The sequence below is a fragment of the Battus philenor genome, unplaced genomic scaffold (genome assembly GCF_028537555.1).
Source record: "Battus philenor isolate CCGP_79_NKW_IND1 unplaced genomic scaffold, ilBatPhil1.0.hap1 SCAF_11, whole genome shotgun sequence".
Classification (NCBI taxonomy): domain Eukaryota; kingdom Metazoa; phylum Arthropoda; class Insecta; order Lepidoptera; family Papilionidae; genus Battus; species Battus philenor.
This window is the reverse complement of record NW_027181673.1, coordinates 4952038-4974605: the sequence shown is the minus strand read 5'-3', so window position 1 is coordinate 4974605 and position 22568 is coordinate 4952038. Positions and strand designations below refer to the sequence as shown.

The window sequence follows — 22568 nt, the reverse complement described above, 5'->3', positions numbered from 1 at the left end:
ATTCGGTGAATTTTAATGTGTGGCAATAAAAGTACAGGTTGTTTGGGGTCTACAACCTACAACTTATTAAAACAAATATTTAAGACATGGAGTATTTTTAATCAAGTGTTTGAAAATTGATTAATAATTAAATTAGAGCCGTGAAAACAACTTCAAGTGAAAAACAACAAATTGTAATTAAAGCCGGTGTAAATATTTGTTGGTATTAAAAAAGTGATTAAATCATTAACATATTGTTTTTTTGCTTTTGCATTCTATAAATAAATGTATAATTTAAATCACCTGCACAGCACCATCGAGCATTTTATGCAGAACGTGCGAGCGTCGCTTCATGACGCGTATATCGTGTTCCGTGGAGTCCGTGTACTGCCCGTTGGTGATTGGGTTCACAAATCGATTTAGATACTCGTTGTATTTTCCAAGTAGATTCGGTTTCACAAATTGCACCATGCAGTAATCTGCATAAATTATTAAAATTTTTACCTATATGATTATTATCAAAACATTTGAGAATAGAACTGAACAACATTATTTACATTATACATAAACACAGGAAGTAGAATCTTATAGAGATTTCTTTCAGACCAACAATTGGATAGTCTTGTTTAATAAATAAATAGAGTGGGTTATATGTATATTTAAAAGCCTAATTGAAAAATGATCCCATTTACTCAGATATCTGCTATGTATAACATCCACCTTAATGTGTACATTTTAATATAGAAATATTTGCCTTTACGAATTTATCGTTTTATATATATGAGATGGCCATGAATTAAAGGGTCTAATCTGAACCTCTTTGTAGTACCTCGGTCCAAAGGCTCATTGACATGTTTAGGCTCAAGCCAAGACTACTCCAGTTTACCAGAGTAGCGTCTTACAAGGCCAAACACCTCGGTCCACTGGAGTAGGCTTCTAGAGATCACTGGTGACATCAAAGATCTGCTGGGATTTCTCAAGAAGTTGAGTTGTCTAAATTAAGTCAACCCTGACGCACAATGAGCACAACACTATCGTTTGGTTGTGAAATCAAACCCATTGTACAGCATGTCAAGCCTTTGAAAACTTATGTCCCTTAGATCAATTATCCCTAGAGCTTTTTTCGTTGATAAAACATCAGTAAATATGCATTTATCTTTTTGATTTGAGGGTGGTGACCACATACTATAACATAAGTGCACAAAAAACTTATATAAGTACTATACCTATATAAGTTTATGAAATGACTTACATTCTTTGAGGTTGTTTTGCAACGGCGTGCCCGTCAGTACGATTCGGCGTCGCGTCTTAACCCTATTCATAGACTGCGAGAGACTCGTCTTCTCGTTCTTAAGGAGGTGCCCCTCATCGCACACTACCAGGTCTGGACCTGTTTTATGTATAAAAATATAATCAAATCAACAAACCTGTACATTTAGAAGTTGCAATGGTTAAAAAAATGTTCTGGTATCAAAAATGTTACCTGGATCAACAAGACTCTCTTGGAAACTTTTAAGCATCTTCTTTTTGAATTTCTTGGGGTTATCTGCCGAGAGATTGCGAAACATTTCATATCCTAGCACACAAACTCCGCCACTTTCGAACCACTGTTGCAATTGGAACGCACGTTCCGAGTTCTGTTTATACCTGAAAAAATAATATATAATAAAAATAAATCGCGAAATTTGTTCCGAAGCCCATGAAAGAGAATGGCTTGACCAATTTTTCTTATATATTCATTAGATATGATAGCAATCTGGATTAAAATCGCACACTTTTTTCTAATTGTCAAACATTAAACGTCAATATAAACTAAAAGTTTGTGTTATTATGAAAACTAAGAAAAATAATATGTACCATATGGCATCATAATGAAAATTTAAGTAGTAATGTACTTAAATTTTATAGAATATAATAGAAATACCTAGAAAGAAAGAAATTAAGTCAACAATGAAGTCGTCATTCTAATCAATTATTTATTTTGGACTCTGTAAGCGATAACTTAAGTCAAAACAAAGACTTGTCCCAGCAGAATAAAAATATTAGATTTTTAATAATAATTATAGATTCCTGGTGTGATAGTATAAATATATAGACATTTAAAACATATACGATTATCAGGCACTGACGAAATGTTTGCCAGGCACATAAATATATTGCAGTGATAAAGATGCATAGGTAATTATGTTTTGGTATATACCTAGAAAGTTCGTAAACATCAACATCGTATTCCTTCTCGGTGTGTTTCAGCCATATACGGAACTCGTTGACCCAATTGAGCACTGTCGACAATGGACAGACCACCAGCACGCGGTTCACGCCCGTCAGGTCACTATGTGTCAGCAGAGTGTGCGTTAGAGACACCACCTGAGAATGTACAAGACATACATACAACAATCGTACACAGATCTTTTTTTTTTAATTGTACTGTATCAAAATGTCAATTCAATCTTAATAGTGTAGCGGTATATCAAAAAAATTATTTAATTACAAAAAAAACTAACTACAGCTGTTAATAGAACACCGATAAATAGTTACATAATTGGTTTATATTCTTAATTTCAATTTGTATGATATGTCTCTTCTTTATGGATTGAATTTTAACGGTAGTTTTATTTTTTATAACAATAATAAATTGTTTTTGTTCTATAAATATGTCAGTTGTTTTTTTCTTTCACGCTTATTTAAAAGGAACATATATACCGTGTAAAAAAGAATTTGTTATGTATACAAGTTTATAGTATTAATAAATAAGGTAAAAAAGGCAAATAAAATTTTTAAAGACTTCATTTAAATAATAGTATTTTGCTCTAGATTGTTTTTTTTCTAACTTTTCTTACCTTTTGTTGTAGTAACCATTGCGGAGGTTTAACACATAATAAGCAGACGCATCCGATTTTAATGGTTATAACTTAATTGTACACTTTTAATACATGTGTTATAAAAAATGAAAAGATAAGTCAAATTCAAAATAGCTTTATTAAAGCAGATCATTAAAATCATTTATAATCGTATAGCTTTAAGTTTACGTTAGTAACGCGCCATCTACTGAGAAGAACTAGCAACAAACTCAGAGACATTTTTTTTTTGTTTTCTATTTTTTATTGTTTTACCGAAACAAAATTTTACATAAAAATTTCCAACATCCTTATCTTGAACATACTACTCTTAAATATTTTTGGAAGGCTTTGGGCTTAATTTTAAAATTTACCGCATCGTTTGGAAGTTTGTTATAAAATCATACACATTAACCTACAAATGAGTTAGACACGTTACGAAGCCTAATAGAGAGAACATATAATATGACCTATCTATAAATTCTAGATAAGATTGCATAAGTACAACAATTTCGATGTATTAACCATGGAATATAAAGCAAACATATCAATTTATCATACCTGAAGTGTTTTTCCAAGACCCATGCAATGAGCCAGAATGCAGCCGGAGCCCTTGTCTTTCTTTATTCTTTTCACACTTTCAAAACAAGCATCCCACATGAACTTTATACCATTGGCCTGAAATATAACAGTATTTACATTCAAAAAGTAATTCGTTAACAGACCATTTCTTGTACCTTTATACATATCGTGTAAGACACTTCATTGTACAGTTCACAGTGCGGTATATAAACATTGTAACTTCAGTACTTTCAAAATTAGTACAGGTGATTGTTTATGGCTGTAAATAAGCTAATAAAGCTTTAAGGAGGTAAATGTATAGCTTATTTCCCAGTGAAAATTTTAAAGCTATTCTATTAACTAAGAATCATCTGTATAAAGTGATCACTCCTAATAAGTTATTATAATTTATTTTTGCTAAAGAAAAGCGACAGGCCTAATCACATCCGGCAGTAAGATAATAAATAATAATTATTTTTAATATGTAGTAACCCTAATTTTAAAAACTGTTTTCTCTTGAAGACTACATCTATAACCAATCACCTTTATATTAACTCTATTGTAAGAGGAACTAAAAATATAAAAAGTTTTATATCTTTAAAAGTCTAAGAATATCAGTGCAATTAAGGCTAAATAATTCAATGCTGAATATACCTTAGACGGATTAGTGAAACAAATAGATAATTAAAATTTAACCTGATGCGGTTTTAATTTCTTGACGAGTCCTCTGTCGACTTCAATCCATGGCTCTTTCGTTTCCGGGTCGAAATCGAGAACAACTTTTTCCAATATCACCTCGTCGGGTTTGCCAGACTCATCAAATTCCAAATTATTGTACTAAAAAATTACGTATTATTAGGTAGACATAAAAATTAGACGTATATAATCATATTAGGTAAAACAAAAGATTAAAATTTCAAATACCAACCAATTTCTGGCGTTCTGCAATTCGAGCAATCCTCTCTTTTTCTTCACGAGCTGCCTTCTTCGTTGCTTCTTCCAGTTGGTTTTTACCCATCACCTAAAAGAACAGATGATTTTGGAATAAAACAGTAAAAATAAATAAAAGAGTATACATAATAGAAAATATATTGAAGAGTACGAAATAACAATATGGATTGCACAACACCAAGTCTACAATAATCACATATTTAGCCCATAGCAAGGTATAGGCATTTCACAAAGGTATCTATAGAAGGATATACCATGATCGCCACGCTTGGCGATCGCACTGTGATGGCGCGAAGAACGCTGCTGCCCATCCTCTTAGCACACTCACAGTATAATATAATAACAAACAATCTATAGAAGAATAAAAAGAAAATACGGTACACAGTGTAACAGTAACTAATTCTATGGTAATAACAAACATGTTACTTTTCATTCATTTACCCTCAACAATTTTGTAATATGTAAATACAGTTACTATATTTTACAAATAATAATAAAAGCGAGTAATACTAACATATCCATTGTAAAAAATAATTATAGTGATATAACTTATGAAATTATACATACAATGACACTTTTATATAAAAATTTCTTAGTTATTCCAAATGTAATGGTATCCATGTATGTGTTTTATGTTTTGTTTTTGTATATATTTTAAAGGAGACCTACTCTATGGGACCGTAGTGGTGCACCTATCCACTAAGTTAAGTGCACATGTTCATGTCATATTGATCAAATAACTAAAGTACATAGTAATAATCAAATATATTATAGGTGTTGAAAACAGACCATCCCCTGCTTATATGAAGGGCGATGGGTTGGTTAGCACGCGTTTTGTTTCATGTCACCATATTTTTTAAGAAATATTTTCTGGACCTTCGGTCTATATAGTTATTTTTTGAAGGCTATGCGAGGCGGCAATAATTAGCAATTAGCTTTGTAATGCTGCGAACTTAAAACTGCTTCGAAACGCAATAGCCATCACAGTTATTTTCGAATATTATTAATATAATTAAAATATATTAATAATAAGAGATTAATTAGTAACATATTTTGAAACACCTGATAATAGTACACAGACTCTTATGTTCCAAGAATTCATGTCCGATGAAGCTGTAAAAGCCATAGGGATAATAACACTAATTTCATCACGAAACAATGATGCAATGCAACCTTTAAGAGACAGAAATTTTTTTTTGTATGTAGGACCCCAGCTAATAATTTCAAAGGGTATTAAAGATTCTCCTTACTTAATGATTTAGGCACATCAGTGGGTTCAGTAATTTTAACATATGGTGGAAAATACATTGTCTTACAATAATAATAAATAATTTATCGACATGAACCAATCCAACACTAAAGCTTTATAATTCGTGTTCGACTCACCTTTCGAATGTTCTTTCTGCCATGTTTGTTTCGACCCTCATTTTCCGTATCGGAGTCGGAGCCTTCGCTGTCGTCTATGTCTTTGATACGGCGTCGTTTCTTCTTACTGGTTAACAAGATTAGATTGTTTTGGTTTATTATCATTATTTTAAATATTACAAATTCTTTCAAAGTCTATATAATTTATTCGAGAATAAATAAGCCTGTAAATTTACCTGCAGAAATTTATTTTTTTAAACTTTAATTAATTGTATATAGAAAAAGGTGAATTTTAAATTTATTCTAACCAATTCGTACTACCTCTCAATTGTGTATATTAGTAAATCATAGGTTTGACCTTTCTACCCAAATATTCATATGTTTTATAAGAGATTTTTACCTGAATACTGATCTCTATATGTAGGGAACTATAAAGGCTTAGTCTAGAAATTTGGTAGTAATATTTCTTTCGACGAAATTCCACCCTCAAGGAAGGAAACAATAATTTTTATATAAAACTTGTCAGGAATATTTTTATAACAATTTAAAAATGACCAAGAATGGATTTTTTATACATACACCCTCAAAATATAGTGCAGGCCACGCGAGGCGGGTGAGGGACAGCTAGTCTTTGAATTTTTATAAATATTTTATACATCAATTGAGGTTGTGTGGTGAAAATTTTGTGTAAAGAACATATAGCGGAAGACTATTTATTGAACTTCTCATATCTGAGTGTCGTGACCACTTTTCAAATAACCTTTATAGACCTCTTTAGATTTTATACCATAAGCTGCTGTTTTCAAATGCATGCTAAATTAACTGACCCGCTATCAACGGAAGAGTTGTCATCACTATCTGCAGGCTTCTTCTTGCGTTTCTTGTTGCCAGCAGGCTCCGAACCCTCGTCGTCAGAGTCCTCAAAGTCGCTGAGCTTGGGGCCGCGGTCGCGCCGCCGGGACGACCCCGCCTCCGAGTCCGACGAGATCGCGTGACCTTTACGCCGCTTAGACTTCACGCTAAATAAAAGTACACATTAAGACATTGGCTTATACATGATTTCCCGTTTAAACGACGCCGGCGACCGCTGGCTTATAGCGGGAAAAACGATATACAACAATAAAGTGTACATTGTTTTATAGAATTACATAATATTTATTTAAAACTTATTCAATTCTGATTTATTTCAGGATGAAAGCATTTCAATGAAGCCAAATAAAAAAACGGTTCCCCTCCTCAGCTATTACAAAATATAACAAATCTCTTAGTTATTTGTTTTGGCCATTGGTCTACCATCTTCTATTAGGGGGACAGGAACCGAACACGACAACATTTTAACAAGTTTTTATTTCTAATCAACAATAATTCACCTTTGTTAGCAAAAACCTTTTGCCACCTAATGTACTAATTTTCAATGCCGGAGTGATAATCGGTTTTTCTGTAAAATAGGTCAATTACTCTCCGAGTCTACATTACTTTCCGGTCTCCCTAATATTAGGGGGACTGGAAAGTAATGTCGATAAAAATGAAATCATTTTTATCATAACATAATTGAGAATATTTGCATACTTCTTCAAAGGTATTAGCAGTCAGGAATCAACTTCGATAAAATCTTATCTAACAGCCTAGGTAAAGAAAACCAAACACTTGACGACGCGTGGCTTGTTGAATAAATGCCTATAGTAGTGGTGGCTAAACTGCGGCTCGCGCGCAACATGCGGCTTCTTGAACGATTATTTTTGGCTCAGAATGATTGTCGCATCATTTCAGTTTTTAAATTTATATTACATATGTCAGATCCTGGGACCACAAAACAAATAACCGGTGTGAATTATTATTGTTCTTATTGCACCATAATATTAGCAAAATCAAAATAATTATCATAATTAATTAACTTGCATGTTAAGTATTATTAGGAGTGCCGTCATATACGTGTGCCATTATATCTAACTTCAATACACACATTTTGTAATTTTGTTTAAAAAAAAAAGTTTTGCGTGTTTTAAATGCGTATTCAATCGCGGCTGGCAAAAAATTTGTTATTTGGCCACCCCTGGCCTATAGCAATCACGTTTCAAACGTAAAGTACTTTCTATCACGATAGGGAGCACAGGCCCTAAAATGCCGCCGCTGCAAAGTGGCGCGCGTCGCTTGAGCGGAATTGCCTTAGAAAAGCAGGTGGCACTCAACAAATATATTACTAGTTTAGATATACATTAATGGAGCCGCTAGAGCTTAGAGATTAGATTTAACTTAATCCGTTGTTTGTATTACAAGCAAGGACTCGAAAACGTGACAGACAATGCTCGACTTTTTTGATTGATATGTCGCCGTTGGAATGTTACTTATTAGGCACATGACATTAACTACCGCGTTTATGTAATTTCAAAGTTGTAATAGAAAGTGTCATTATGTGTTTAAAAAATTAGAACGTTTTGATTAACATAATTGTTTAAAGCTTTTTTTGCTAAAAATTGTCTCTATATTCATCTTCTTATAAATCTTATAAATCAACAAAACTTGTGAACGTCTTCACTGATTTCGTTAAAATTATTTTATAAGCTACAAAGTAGTAGGTTTTTACAGAAAACACAAATTGCTTAAAAACTTGAAATTTTTTTATGAAACAATGACTGCTGAACTGCTGACTTTGACAGTCCGCTATGAACTTCGCACGTCTGACAGTTGGGTATGAACTTCGCGCGCTTGACAGCTGCATCGGTCGGTATTTCGTTAAACTATATTTAAATGACGCCGCATTGAAAAGATAAGAACATTTGCTTTAAGGAATTAGCAATTAAAGATTGAAACGACCCCGCTTGTGATATGTGACTGTTTAAAAATAGGTCAATTATTTTTAAGTTAAACATAGTATGGCTGCGGTAGCCACTTGAAACCAGCGCTCGGGTTTTCTGAGTGACGTCGTGTTTACAATCGAAGTAAACAGAAATGTACATGGGCAGGAATATTGCACAGTAAACCGACATCTGTAATATGGGCCGATATCACGTAGTAATAGCAATATAAATATAATGCATAACAATTATTGATAGTATAGAAACATTTTACGTTCTAACGTAATACTTGATAACGTTTAAACTTTTTGTGTTTTGTGGCTGCGGAAAAATGAGAGAAAGACATTCACCGTCATAAATAAGATAAAAAATATATATTGATTCAAAAATCTTTCCTAAAGACATATTACTATAAAGAGAAAAGATTATAACTAAAGGAAAATATACAAAAGCCGAACTTAATATAATACGAATTCCCATAATAATGAATGACGTATTTAAAATATAAATCAAGTTTTTTTAGTTTTAAAACTGTCTTAGATTTTCGGTTTTAACTTTAAACATTTTTTAAGAGTGTTAGTTTCTAAAGTTATATTTATATTAATATTCAATTAAGTATCGTCATTGTGTTGATTAACGCATCCCTTAAGCCTTATAAGAAGCCGGGGTACCAGAGGACAATGGAGATAGTTATGCTCGCAGTTTTGCTGCGAGATCGAATCAGAAATGAGGATGTTCACAGAATAAAGTTGTTCGAAGAATTGCTCGCCTGAAGTGGCAGTGGGCGGGGCTTATCGCTCCTGCAATCAATGGTCGTTGGGTTCAAAATGTTCTCGAGTGGCAACCGCGAGCCACATAGACGCGGCGTGACCTTCCCCAGAGTGGACCCACGACATAATTAAGGTAGCAGGAAGTGGCTGGACACGGGAAGCGCGCGGTGACCTTTGGGGAAAGCTTATGCCTTGCAGTGGGCGTCTAATATCCGCTAAAAAGATACTGCAATATCATATATTCTACTTACTTCGCTTCTTCTTCCTCATTATCGGTATTCGGTTTCTTGTCTTCCTGTAAAGATACTGTTAATTTAATGCTGAACATTTAAGAACTTTTAATGTTTAATTGTTATCTACATAAAAATGACTGCTAATGTGTTGCTAACTACAAAGTACCAAATAAAATATTTCTTTTACTATCAAAAATTTGACGTCAAATAAAAACCAAACAAAGGCGTGTTATGATGTAACAGTTACACACACATATACATATATATATATATGTACACATACACAAATTGAGTGATAACTCTGAAATTAGTTTTATTTTTATTGGATTGCCACTGTAGTCTCTATTGGTTGAATTATAGAATTAAAACTATACAAAACGTCAATAGTAATAGAATAACGTATGTATTTTAATTGTTATTTGCAGTAAGGAAATAGATTTAGATATGTGTAGTAAAATTGATTATTTAATCCTTGTAATCGATTTTACCAATAATCAAAATCGATTTTTACTAATAAATCACATTCGTTTTTTATTAAAAAATATATGTTAATATACATGACGTCAGGTCAAAACGAGGGTAGTGAAATAATGGTGGCTTACATATTAATCGATAATTTTTCTTCTGTATTGCCGATTTATTTTAAATACCAAAAAAATCGATTCTTAAATCAAACTGGCAAACGGCAATTCGAACATCGATTTGTTAATGACGTGCTTCTATATTTATTGATTTTCAAGCAATACAGACGGCCCCTCCTATATGGAGCGACGACATAGCTTGCGAGAAGTTGCTGGATACAGGCAGCGCAAGACCGGTCATCGTGACAATCATTCTAGGAGTCCTGTACCTTACAGGTGGACGTCTATTAGCTAATGATGAAGCAATACCTACATCATTAAACTCTAACTCTTCTTGTGACTTCTCGTTGTGTGAACTCGACGAGTCGCTATCTCCCAGCAGGTCGTCTTTAGCGAGATGCGAGATTCCGTCACCGTTCAGAGCCGACATTGAAACCGTTGGTAGCTCTGAAAGATACCAGAAAAACATTACATGTAAAATGTTCTTTACATAAATTTCATATAACACATGAGAATCTATTTTATTTGAAGTAAACATAGTAATCTCGTGATAAATCACAATTTATAGTCTGAAAACTAGAATAAAATGTACATTAAACTTTAATAGACGGTAACTAGGAGTCCCCAGACATTTAAAAAAATATACTTTTTCATCTAAATCAATTTTTTTAATTTACAGATACAAAATTAATTTTACGTTGTTATTCCAGTTTTAAAGCAATTTTAAATATTAAACAATGCCCTTTTGTAAATCGTTAAAAAAGGTTATAATTAAAGAAAAATTAATTACTAAACAGAAAACTTAATTTATTAATATACCAGTACATGGGCAGCAATAACCATTTTTTTTTCAGGAAAAACCTGTAAGGTTTATTAAAAGGTTATTCTCTTGATGCCTGTTGTTAAAACTACAAGAGCACCTTCGCATACAACCATATCTTAATGAATTATGGTATAGCTGGACCTTCCCACCAATTGAGGAGCCATGCGACGAACCATATCACTGTAACCGAAGCAACGTTTTGGGAGTAGATCGGTGGCATGGTGCAAACACCTTGGATGTTTAGGTTTCGAGCTGCAGATGAGCATGTCTGCTCTTTCTCATCTTGCTTTTGCAACACTACTTTTTTGCAGGTGGTACCCGCGCTCTAAGATTTCGTTCTGAAACATCGCCCTAAAAAGGCTTGTAATGAAAGAATTTTTCACCATGAAAGGGCCTGTACTGTATTGTATCTTCATCACAGACAACCGTGTTTTTTTAACTCTGTCTTCGAAGCGAGGAAAGGATTGGTGAAGGATTCATATACACTAACATCCCGTCGAGAATCACTGTCTGCACAGTGTGATGGACTCTTGTTCTATTAGAAATTTTGATTCTTCCAACAGTCCCTAGTGCTGGGCTGTGCTCACGATGCTTCTAGGCTACATCGATCCACCTGGCCTCAGGACGGACTACAAACTACCACAAACACAACTTTGTAACTACTATCTATATGCTTTACACACCCTCAACCTCCTCGGCCTCGTCGCTACCGGCGAGAGAAGGTGCGTCGGAGCTGGACTCCGCCTTAAGTAGGCTTTCTGCTTTGAAGCGTGGCGCTTTCGGCATCCCGTCCGATTGAGTTCCCTTCGTTTCGATGGTAGATGCACTCTGCTCGCTGGAAGAAACACGTCGACGACGCGACTTTGACAGCGTGTTCAGATTTGTTAGTCTGGAAACGAAACAATATATTTGTAAATATGTAGGCACAAATTCTATAATAATACCTTTTCTAATGAATTTTTTGTCACAGAAACAAGAAAATGATTACAATAGTGTTACCGAAATCGCTGTACCGCGCCTTAGGTAAGCGGGCCAAGGTAGCGACCGAGGTAAAGTGCACAACTACCACCGCCGCGAGCATTGATGGCAAGCTGACGGAACAAAGCAACCTATATTCCCTTCCTTGTCACATTTCACCGCGTACCTAAAGCGCGGTACAGCAGTTTCGGTAGCACATATAATTAGCATTTTTTTTAATGCTTGTGCAATTTTCAGACAAAGATATTTTTTTTAAAACTATCGTCAATGTTGATCTATAAATGATCACAAACGTCATTATTGGTAAGAAAAGCATCGAAGAATCGAAACTAGTTCTTTTGGTCACCATACTGACGACAACACAGAATCAAAGACCACCATTCATAGCTTTAAATATAGTCCATGTTAAACACATTTTATTACCCTAACTGCCCAATCACAATACACCACAATGAACAGAATTAATAATATTTCCATAACCTGTGAACTTGAATAATAAAACAAAGACAGCTTATTCATACCAAGCTTTATTTAAATCTTTATAACATTATAAATGGCAAGTCAATTACCACATCTTACTGAATATAACTAGTAATAATCAGCAAATGCAACATCACAAACAAACCCTTACATTAATCTAAATCTTATTAATAATGACATTTACTTTTCATATATACAATGGCTTATTAAAAAGTTCATTCAGAAATTAACTAAACGTCTCTTTATTTTAACATATAGTGTAATGTTTATTATGAGCTAACAAATAGTATGTAACCTTAAAATCAAAACTAAATCCTCTGAAATTATAACGTGATATGATTTTTTTCTTATTCAGTTCCAATACCACAATAAATGTTTAAGAATAACACAACATATTTATATAAGACTAGAACTTTTTTCCTATTACCATGACAAGTTTATATTAGCATATATTAAAGTCTATTAGAATATGTATAAGAACCTATTCAACTAAATCATTATATATTTGCTACAAGTAATTTAACACAATATTTACATTTTATTTTTATTACCATTTAATATATTCAGCGTAAACAAATTGTAGTAAAAATGTATTATTAAAGAACTATAAGGTAAATCTTGTATTAAATCATTAATCTTGTAACAAATTGTGATAACACATATGTTACCATTCCCTAAATATACAGGGTGAATTTTCGAGTGACTATGGAGAATTTAATATAGATTGTGTGAAAAAAAAAGAATTTGGATAAGAATAATGTTGTTTTTAGGATCCATTCATCATCTATAGGCGCTAAAATATAAATCGCTTTTACTTTGAAATCATGCATTGAACACAATTATTGAATATAGCAATCCAATTTTAAAATAATGCAGTAACATTAGTGAGTACAATAATCTGCTAATTTTTTTATTTTTAGATAAGCGATTTTAATCACTAGCAATCCATTTAATGATGCATTGAAAATTAAACCTGTATATTTACCAATAATATTTGAATTATTAACTTAGTAAATGCATTAGAGAATGAAGAATCAAACAATTGTTTCGAAAAATTATTTCAATTTGTGTAATGAGTTATTAGGCCAATAATAAAGTATTACAATGTTTTATTATTCATTCCAAATATCAAGTGTTTATATAATAATGAAGGTGAAACAATCACAGATAAAATAAGAAATTTTGATTGGCTAATGTGAGTGGGCAGGTAAAAAGGCTTTTGATGAAATGACAAAGTTACTCATTTCACAAAATTTCAGGTTTTTTTTTTCCAAAAGTGATTTTCTAAGCATATCCCCCATTAAAAAAGAATATTTACCCATCAATGTCTTTGTCATTTGCATCTTGAGCATCTGAACTATGACTGCTGCTACTGCCCTGTTTAGCTCTAGAGCCGCCCATCTGCAATTATTTATATTTCAATTTAATCTCAATTTAAGAATATTTATGATATTACTGCTATTATAGTAATTTAGTATAAAGATTCAGTCAAAAGTTATGTGGGAATGCTTTTGGATGTCCACATACCAACCAGCAACAAACTTATTCAATATTCTATCACAAAAATTTTATAATTTCAAATATTACTCCCTCAATGGTTAACATAGAAATAAATAGCGGCATATGTAGGCCCTCCACTAGGTGAACCAATCACTTAGTTAAGGTCTCATAAAGTCACTGGATGCAAGCGGCGCAAAATCAGACTTTGTAGCAATCTTTGGAGTAGGCCTATGCCTTGCAGAGGATGTTGATCTGCTGATATGAAGATGATGTTGATGATCTTAAAAACACATTCTTTTTAAAACTACACACAATTACAAAAACCTAACCTTCTTTAAACTGGAATTAGAGTTTCCTTCATTTTCACTTTCCTTTGCCACAACTTTTCCTTTTTTCTTTCTTCTAAAACCTATTTTTTCATCTTCATCACGAGAAGTTGAAGACCTCAGTCTCTTTTTTCTATTTAACAGTTTTTGTGATGGTGGTTCAACATCATTTTCAGAATCAGACGTTAAATTGTTTCTAATTTGTGAGTTATTTTTATCGTCTTCATCTGAACTGATTCCTTTAATCAATGCATCTTTAATTTCCTTCAAAGCATTTCTCAGCTGTTCATCATCAGTGTCTGAACTGGACGAATATGTCAAAAGCATTTTCTTAGCATGCATACTTTCCATGATAAGTTTTCTCTTGGACTTTGATGGTGATCCTGTTTCAGTTTCTTCTTTTCTTTTTTGCAAGTTAGTGGGAGAGCTGTCTGAATAATCATTCAGTAATAAAGTTTTAATTTTTTCAGGATCTTCAATATCTTGAATGGTATCGTTTTCATTGCTTTCTTTACTTTTATTAAAAGATAAAGATTCATTAGAACATTCGTTTAATAATAATGATTTCACTGCCTCTGGGTCTTCATTATTTTCAGGTAAAGTATTTTTATCATTATTCACTGTTTCTGGATGTAATAGGTCATCATCAGAAGAAAATTCCAAAAGTGAAGATTTTACCTTTTCAATATCTTTGTCAAGGTGATAAACAGTGGATGTGTTTGTTTTGCATTGAGATGGAGATAAAGTATTTTCTATAGGTTTATTTTGAACCTCTTTAAGTTCCTCTAATTTGTCCAAAACATCTTGACTTCTTTTTACAGGCTCATTATCAACTTGGTTTATTATTTTGTCTGGATTTTCATCACTATCATTAAGTAAGGAATCTTTAATATTTTTTGCAATGTCAAGCAAATCCTTCTCTATGCCATCATTTAAAGATTTATCTGAAGTATTCAATGGGCTATCTCTTGACAATGCGACATCTGAGGCTAAAGAACATGTGTTGGCACATTGATTCAAACTGTTATGCACATTTTTGTCTGAATCTGGTAAACAAAACTTTTCAGGAGGAATGGCTTCTAAATTTTGACCATTACTTTGACTTTCTGAACAACTTTCTAATTTGTAAACCATTAAGCCCCCATGTGTTATTGTATTTAAATTATGCACTTTCATAAAAGCAGTAGAATAACTAGGTAGCCTGTTAATGTTTATAGTAAACTGTTTTGGTTTAAATAGTTTAACTTCTTTTCTTTTATGTTTCCAATATTTATCATCATCAGATGATTCATCACTTATAACATCTGATTTTCTTTGGGACAAATTTTTCATTTTATATTTGTTTTTATCTATTCTATCCACTTTTCTATTGGCTTTGTCCGTAACTTTCTGAGATTTTAGCTTTAAAACGATGTAACTCTTCTTAATATTTTTGGTTGCAGAAGCATTTTCTTTTTTTGGCACTTCAAGTAACTTATTTATATTAACACATTTCAGAAAAGGTGTTTTTCCTACGGAATTTACTTCTTCTGTCTTTTCTGCATCTTTATCATGCTCTAAAATATTAGAGTTATTTTGAATGCCAGATTCTTTTACACTTTCATGACTGTGTTTTCCATCACTTTCTGGATCTAAATTTAAGCTATTGAGATGTGCACTTGGCATATTTTCATTTTCTACAGGTTGTTGATTATTTGCATCTTTTTCTTCTTTGTTGCTATCAGAAATATCTTTTTCCTTGTTATCACTTCTTAGTTCTTTGCTGCCATCAGAAATTTCACTTTCTTTGTTATCACATTGATGTTCGTTGTTGCTATCAGAAATTTTACTCGCTTTGTTATCACACTGTTGTTCTTTGTTACCATTAGAAGTTTCACTTTCTTTGCAATCACATCTTCGTTCTTTGTTGCTATCAGAAATTTCACTTTTTTTGCAATCACACTTATGTTTTTTACTATCAGCATTTTCACTTTCTTTGCAGTCACGCTTTTGTTCTTTGTTGCTGTCCATAATTTTACTTTCTTGGTAATCACACCTTTGATCCTTGTTGTTATCAGAACTTACATTTTCACCATAATCATGCCCTTGATCTTTGCTGCTATCAGAAATTTCACTTTCTTTATAATTAGTCTCCAGGTTTGCATTTACATTACTTTCTTCACTAACTAATGTATCATTGTCTATGAAATTAACATTATTTGCTATTGTGGAGATATTTTCATTATTTCCTTCATTTTTCTCTACCTCTTTGGACATATTTGAGCTTAAATTATTGGAATCGCTTTTCGGACATAAATTGTTTGGATTATCAGGTGCCATATTAATGATATCACATTTTTCAGATTCATTAGTGCCAATCTCAATAACATCACAATTTGATAGAGGACTGTCAGACATAACACAACTATTAACAATTCTTTTTGAAAAAACTTTATTAACCTCGTCTAACGTTATGTTAACATTAGAATTTTTACAACCATCATATAAGCTTATTAGTTTGTCTTCAACTAGTTTCTTTCTTCTCTGATATAATTTACAAGTGTAATAAACAGGATAATTGTCTAGCATAGAAAGGGGCATGGCGGAGGCAACCACTTTAGCCGACATGTAATGTTTGAGTGAAACTTTTTTTCGTATTTTCAATTGTTTTGATTCGAATTCAAAATACTCGTAAGAATCATTCGAATCAGTTGATCGAGTTTTCCCGCCAGAATAACTAGGACCTTGAGTTGTGAGAATTTTTGACAAAAGATTTTTTACACCGGTTTCTACATTTTCCAATGACTTTTTGGATAAATCACAAATTAATAGAACTTTATTGGCGGCTTTCTGAACAGCGTGTGCATTTTTTAACCTATCTCTTCTTATTTTCTTTTCTTTTAAATTTTCTGACCGAACCTTTAAGTTCGCTCCAAGCTTTGACAAATATTCCATTGCCTCGCATAAAACATCGCAGACAGGCACCGCGTCGGCCATTTTGCGATTACGTCGTATTTACATTTAACGATTTAAGCAACTAATGTCAACTGTTGACGATTAATCCATAAACTTCAAACACAGCTTAGTTAAAAACTAACAAGAACTGTTCATATTAATTTGCAGTGAACATCGATAACTCCATTAACTCAAAAATGAAAATAAACCATAGAATAAAAAGACATACTTCATAATTTTTCATTGTACGCATTAATACACATCACAAGTTTCACAAAGCATAAATATCAACAAGCAAACTTAACGATTTTTTTTTTCGAATTAGAACGTCGATTTAGACTATTAGTTTTAACGAGATTTCGTTGATTTATATAAAAAACAATCAAGTTTGAATCTTCCTTATGTTTAAGTTGTAAATGTCATATGCGTGAATAGAAACGTCTGTTCCGCAAATCCTACTGAATTTGGTCGCGTAATACAAAATCACTACAACTACGTACAAGTATATGAAAATAGCGGCAATAGTACGTATACATACATTTTGTATTATATGCAAACATACACGCATAATTCCACTTAAAATTAGTAACATAAGCTAATAAGAAATTATATGCAGTATAAACAAACGCTAGTTCATTTTGATATAGAAACAACGGTAAACTTGATCTATAAAGAAAACAAAAAATATCAAAGTATCAATTTTTTGTACTTACCTTTCATGTAAATGGCTGATGTGCTTTTTTACTGTGTTCTGCCTTTAATATTATTCTTAACTGTTATTGCCACACATCATCGTATGTTATTAGCGAACTTGGACACTAAATTAAAGTCATATTTTAATGTTAGACCGAAAAATCGGCGAATTAAGCAAGGTAGGTAAACTATCCAAAACAGTCGTGAAAAAGAACCATAGATTGTGGAGAATCACAGTTCGTCTATGTCTATAGAAACGACATGCATAATATATAATGTAAGTTAAATTTAAAATTTTATTAAAATGTCTCATATTTTATATTCGTTATTCCGTTAATTTTTTTTTATGTTTTACTTGCTTTCATGATTTAAAAAATTAGTGAGTATTATTTATGTATTCTATTTTAAAATATTAATCGCGAAGATAAGAACAAGAAACATGTTCATAGAATTTTTAGAATTGAACTTTGGTAATAACCTGACCATTAAAATATTTTATTTACAATTCGATTACTTCATTATCAGTTAAAACATAAAATGACACTGTCATTGAAGAAAACGTCAGTATAAATTATTTGCTGGAGTTGTGTAACAACAGTCCGTTTTGAAAGTTATTAAGCATGTTCACACGCTTTGCGTTAAGAAATAATTTGCGCGGAGTTATTAGATATTACAATGAAGGGCCAAGTCAACATCACTCGCCATCGTCTGTACCCCCTGCAACAGATATTAATGTCGATGTCCCAGGACTTAGTTCGGCTGTAATTCATCCTGCAGCCCAACCTGTTGGTCCAGGTGTAGATCCAAACAAAAGCGGACCTTATAAAGTGCCTGAATATTTTTGCTACGACAATATGAGTTACTTTGAAGCTGAGATTGAAATGGCCAAATTTAGATTACCGCAACCCTCTGCCCTAAAAAAATAAACTACCTAACGATGTAATTTGTTTGACTGTAGAAATTATTAAATTATTATGTCATATCCTTGCATTTTTTTTAAAGTACAAATAAATATTGAATTCCAAAGCTCCTTTTTTAACACTATATTTTTATTTCTACTAGAGGTGATGTCCAAGCATATTAAATGTCCAAAATGAAATCCTATTGGAAATTGTTTTGTATAAAAACACACAAATGTACATACATATGTACAAAATACATTGCAGTTTAGTTTATATGCCTAGCGCATTACAATATACTTTTTAACAAAACAATGATCCAGATTAGTTCTCATGCATATTTAATTTAAGAGAGTTTTCCTTCAATTTTTATGTTGAGTTATGTAAAACAAAAACGTACTTATCTACTAAAACCAGTATAAGTGATTTTCTCCATCACTTAAGTTTATAAATAGATGTAGCAACTATAATAAGGGTAATAGAACCCTTTTTTTCCTATTGAAATGTTTAAAAAAATATTTTTGTTCTCTTATGTATTATAACTACACACTGTTATAATTATGAAAATAGGACTAATATTAGTATATAGTTACTGGAATTATTAAAGCTTAGTCGTTAAGGCACTTTAGTGTCCACATGTTGGTTATACATTTTAGAGTTCAGCCTGGTTAATCAAATTCTGAAACAATTTGAATCTGCAAGACTGTAAATAAACCTTAACTAGTCTTTAGAAGTAATCTTAGTTATCAATACCCAGAATTCTTGCAGTGTAGAACTTAACAGGTAGTAAATTAACAATAATTTAAATATCCTAATGTGTATCTCCTGGTTTTAATAAACTATTTTTCTGAGTAGATGGTTTAAGTTCAAAGAGGATTGTTGTGCATTAACTTAAAGTATATTGTATATATATAAAATGCATACTGTTTTACATAAATGCTGTAAATTATTATTAAACAAAAAAAACAACCAAGAATCTGCTTGTTCAGCAAAGCTTTGAGTTTATTCCAAAGTTAGGTCAATGCCATTCGGATCATTTGAGACAAGACAACCTTGACTTGAGGACTTGAAAAAATAGTTATTTGTCTGTTACAATTTTCAAATTGATGGACAGATATAGGCCTTGCACTACTACTACTGGATAGGGGAATAACCTATGTCATTCTTTTTAGACCGCTTGGATGTGGCTTGTATCTTGCATTTTCCACCGACCTTTACAAGGTTGTTTATCTACCTGGACATCCTACGTCGAAACCTTAAGGCCTTAGAGGTTAAGTGTGCTTCTATGCAACCTACCCACTGTTACTTCAAATTGCCAATATGCGGGGCTATGTTGGTTAATTTCATTCATCGATGGATGTCTCCATTCTTGATTCCATTTGATAGAAAAGTCCCATGAATAATCCTCTGCATGCCATGGGAAGTAAATTGATCCATGAAAATAGAGTCAAAATGATTTATTCAATTAGTTTGTAATTTCCAATTTATTTTTATTACCAAAAAATCTTAGTGATCGAACACTACTGTCATGAACTTTTTTCAGGACCATGATTTATTCTTAATCAATAGTTGTAATAAAAAGCAATATCTTGATTTAAGGCAGCTGTGGCTGGCTCATTTAACTTAATACTGTCTCCTATCATAATTAACTTAAATATGATAAATAGGCTATTGTATAAAGTTGTACTTTTTATATAGCATTGTCATCAGCTGACAAACTATTTTGTGCAGCATAATTTTATAGTTGTCTTTTCTTTTAGCCATTGATTAATGGAGATACTTTGTATCTTCTCAATTTGCCTTATTATCTGCTTTTAAAAGAACAGAAGAAAGAAAATGTCAATTTAGACAGATATTATTTTAAGAAAGTCAGTGGAAAAACTTATTTCATGTTCAATGGCTGCAGATTGTCCACCAGAGCTACCTAAATTTTTAAAAAGGTCTGGCTGAATAATATCATATATGAATAATATAATGAGCTATAATCATTACACAATATTTGGTCAAGTAATTGTCAGTAATAAAAAGTAATTCTAGTCTGGCCATTGTTACTTGTGCCATTTTATATCTTTAATATAAGCATAGAACATAGCATTTATTTTTAATCATTTTAAATATTAATGTTTTGTAAACAATTAGTTTACCTTCTCTATATACATGCATATATTCATAAGTACACAAAATAGATAAAAAAGACCAATATTTCTAAGGTACTGTATGTTATACAGGATACTGTATTTAATAAACTATTAGTTATTACTCTTATACACTAAACAGCATACTAAGGAGAACTGGATTACATACTGGAGAACCAGGGTTCAAAAATAAAACCATTGACTTTAGTAATTTTTATTGCAATCTCTTGATTCCCATACAGACTAAACACCTACAACTAAATAACACAAAATGCAATATAGACCATCTAAGTAGCAATAATGTTTACACAGTTTAGAAATTTCAAATGCAAATGTTCATTTATATCGCAACCGAAGCCGCACCACTTATTAAAACTGCAGATTCATTATCGGAAAGAGTGGCCACTGGCTTCAGATACGCAGAACCCTCTTCCGCAGCCTCATGTTACTTCTTTTTTGTCAACTTTTCTGACAAGTCATCAAAGGTAGGATCTTGTAGGTTAATCATGAGGCTGTTGCCAGGGAGGAACACTCTGTTCTGAGATTGAGCTATCATTCTGGAAATACTTTGAGCTGCTCGAATTTTACGAAGTTTGAGATATCCAGGGTTCATACCCATGGCTTTTCCTAACATTTCAGCTGCCTCAGCTTCACCCTCAGCCTGCACGATTTTCTGTTGTCGCTCCTGCTTGGCTCTTTCTACTACGAAAGCAGCACGCTGAGCTTCCTGTTGGGCAACTTGTTTAGCTTCTACAGCAGCGGTATATTCCTTCCCAAAGCTTAATTCCGTAAGAGAAACATCATCCAAAATAATATTAAAATCAGCAGCACGCTCCACCAGTTCTCGTCTAATTAGCAAAGAAACTTGTTGACGTTGGGTGATCAGTTGAGAAGCATTAAACTTAGCGACAACCGATTTCAAAACCTCGTTGCAGATAGAAGGTAACACCTTTTCATCATAGTCAGTACCCAGCTGTCTATACATTATAGGTAAATGACGATCATCAGGTCGCGATAACACTCGAAGTGAAATGTTCACCATTTGTAAGTCTTTGGATCCAGTGGGAGAAGAAATTTTTCGTGGACGAGACCTTATATCATAAATAATAGGATACTGGAACCATGGTATGCGAAAGTGCATACCTTCAGTCATCACGTGTTGTTGTACTCCCCCAATTCTGTTAAACATAATGGCTCGATGTCCACCTTCAACAGTAAATACCGATTGAGATACACCGTACGCTGCAGCGCCGACCACGGCCATTACTTTCAGCCCTATTCCAAGTCCAGGCGGCCCCCCCTTTGCGAATTTTCCGGCCATATCATTTATCTTACTTTGAGCCATTTTCGTTCGAAATTACAAAGAGAAATTATTCTTTTGCTAATTGATCCCAGATATAACCTAACACTAAAATGAAGAAATTGTGCAACAAGAACCGATCAGACCGCAAAACCACAGATTACTTTTAGCGTGTAATTATAATGAAATTCATAGTTGTATAAATGTACTCTATGGTTCACAATTTGTTTCTCCTTATTGAACTTTGCTTATGGGACAAAATTTAAAAAGAATCAATGAATTCCTTTAAATAAATTAAATTTCATAACATTCAAAATATTATGAAATAAAATTTAAAAAAGTTTTACTACAAATAAAAATTTAATTTTAAATGTTGTAAAAAAGGACAAACTTTGTGCTATTATATGAAATATATTTATATGTAAAGT

At 32.5% G+C, this 22568-nt stretch overlaps 2 protein-coding genes across 5 annotated transcripts in view; both read right to left on the bottom strand.

Moving 5' to 3' along the window:
* The window catches only part of XNP (ATRX chromatin remodeler XNP), a 34755-nt gene extending 16758 nt beyond the window's left edge, over positions 1 to 17997 (bottom strand). For 2 of the 4 annotated variants that reach the window (XM_068775249.1, XM_068775258.1), the window contains exons 1-14: positions 14183 to 17289; positions 13672 to 13754; positions 11579 to 11784; positions 10386 to 10519; positions 9510 to 9553; positions 6521 to 6712; positions 5715 to 5820; positions 4306 to 4398; positions 4074 to 4214; positions 3378 to 3494; positions 2180 to 2346; positions 1463 to 1626; positions 1232 to 1369; positions 283 to 458 (exon numbers count right to left, since the gene is read on the bottom strand). In XM_068775249.1, the coding sequence (XP_068631350.1) occupies positions 283 to 458; positions 1232 to 1369; positions 1463 to 1626; positions 2180 to 2346; positions 3378 to 3494; positions 4074 to 4214; positions 4306 to 4398; positions 5715 to 5820; positions 6521 to 6712; positions 9510 to 9553; positions 10386 to 10519; positions 11579 to 11784; positions 13672 to 13754; positions 14183 to 17155 (4734 nt within the window). In that variant the 5' untranslated portion in view covers positions 17156 to 17289. Of the gene's footprint in view, positions 1 to 282; positions 459 to 1231; positions 1370 to 1462; positions 1627 to 2179; positions 2347 to 3377; positions 3495 to 4073; positions 4215 to 4305; positions 4399 to 5714; positions 5821 to 6520; positions 6713 to 9509; positions 9554 to 10385; positions 10520 to 11578; positions 11785 to 13671; positions 13755 to 14182; positions 17290 to 17826 lie in introns of those variants that run through there. The other 2 variants (XM_068775264.1, XM_068775271.1) reach the window with 2 other exon arrangements.
* Positions 17998 to 21038: 3041 nt separating this feature from the next.
* Positions 21039 to 22302, bottom strand: Phb2 (prohibitin 2). The gene has a single exon (XM_068772891.1). The coding sequence runs from the start codon at positions 22183 to 22185 to the stop codon at positions 21286 to 21288; it is 900 nt and encodes a 299-aa protein (XP_068628992.1). The 5' UTR covers positions 22186 to 22302; the 3' UTR covers positions 21039 to 21285.
* Between the last annotated feature and the right edge of the window lie 266 nt (positions 22303 to 22568).

Coding starts and splice junctions, on each gene's coding strand:
- Phb2 (XM_068772891.1), bottom strand. CDS start 22,185: ATGGCTCAAAGTAAGATAAATGATATGGCCGGAAAATTCGCAAAGGGG.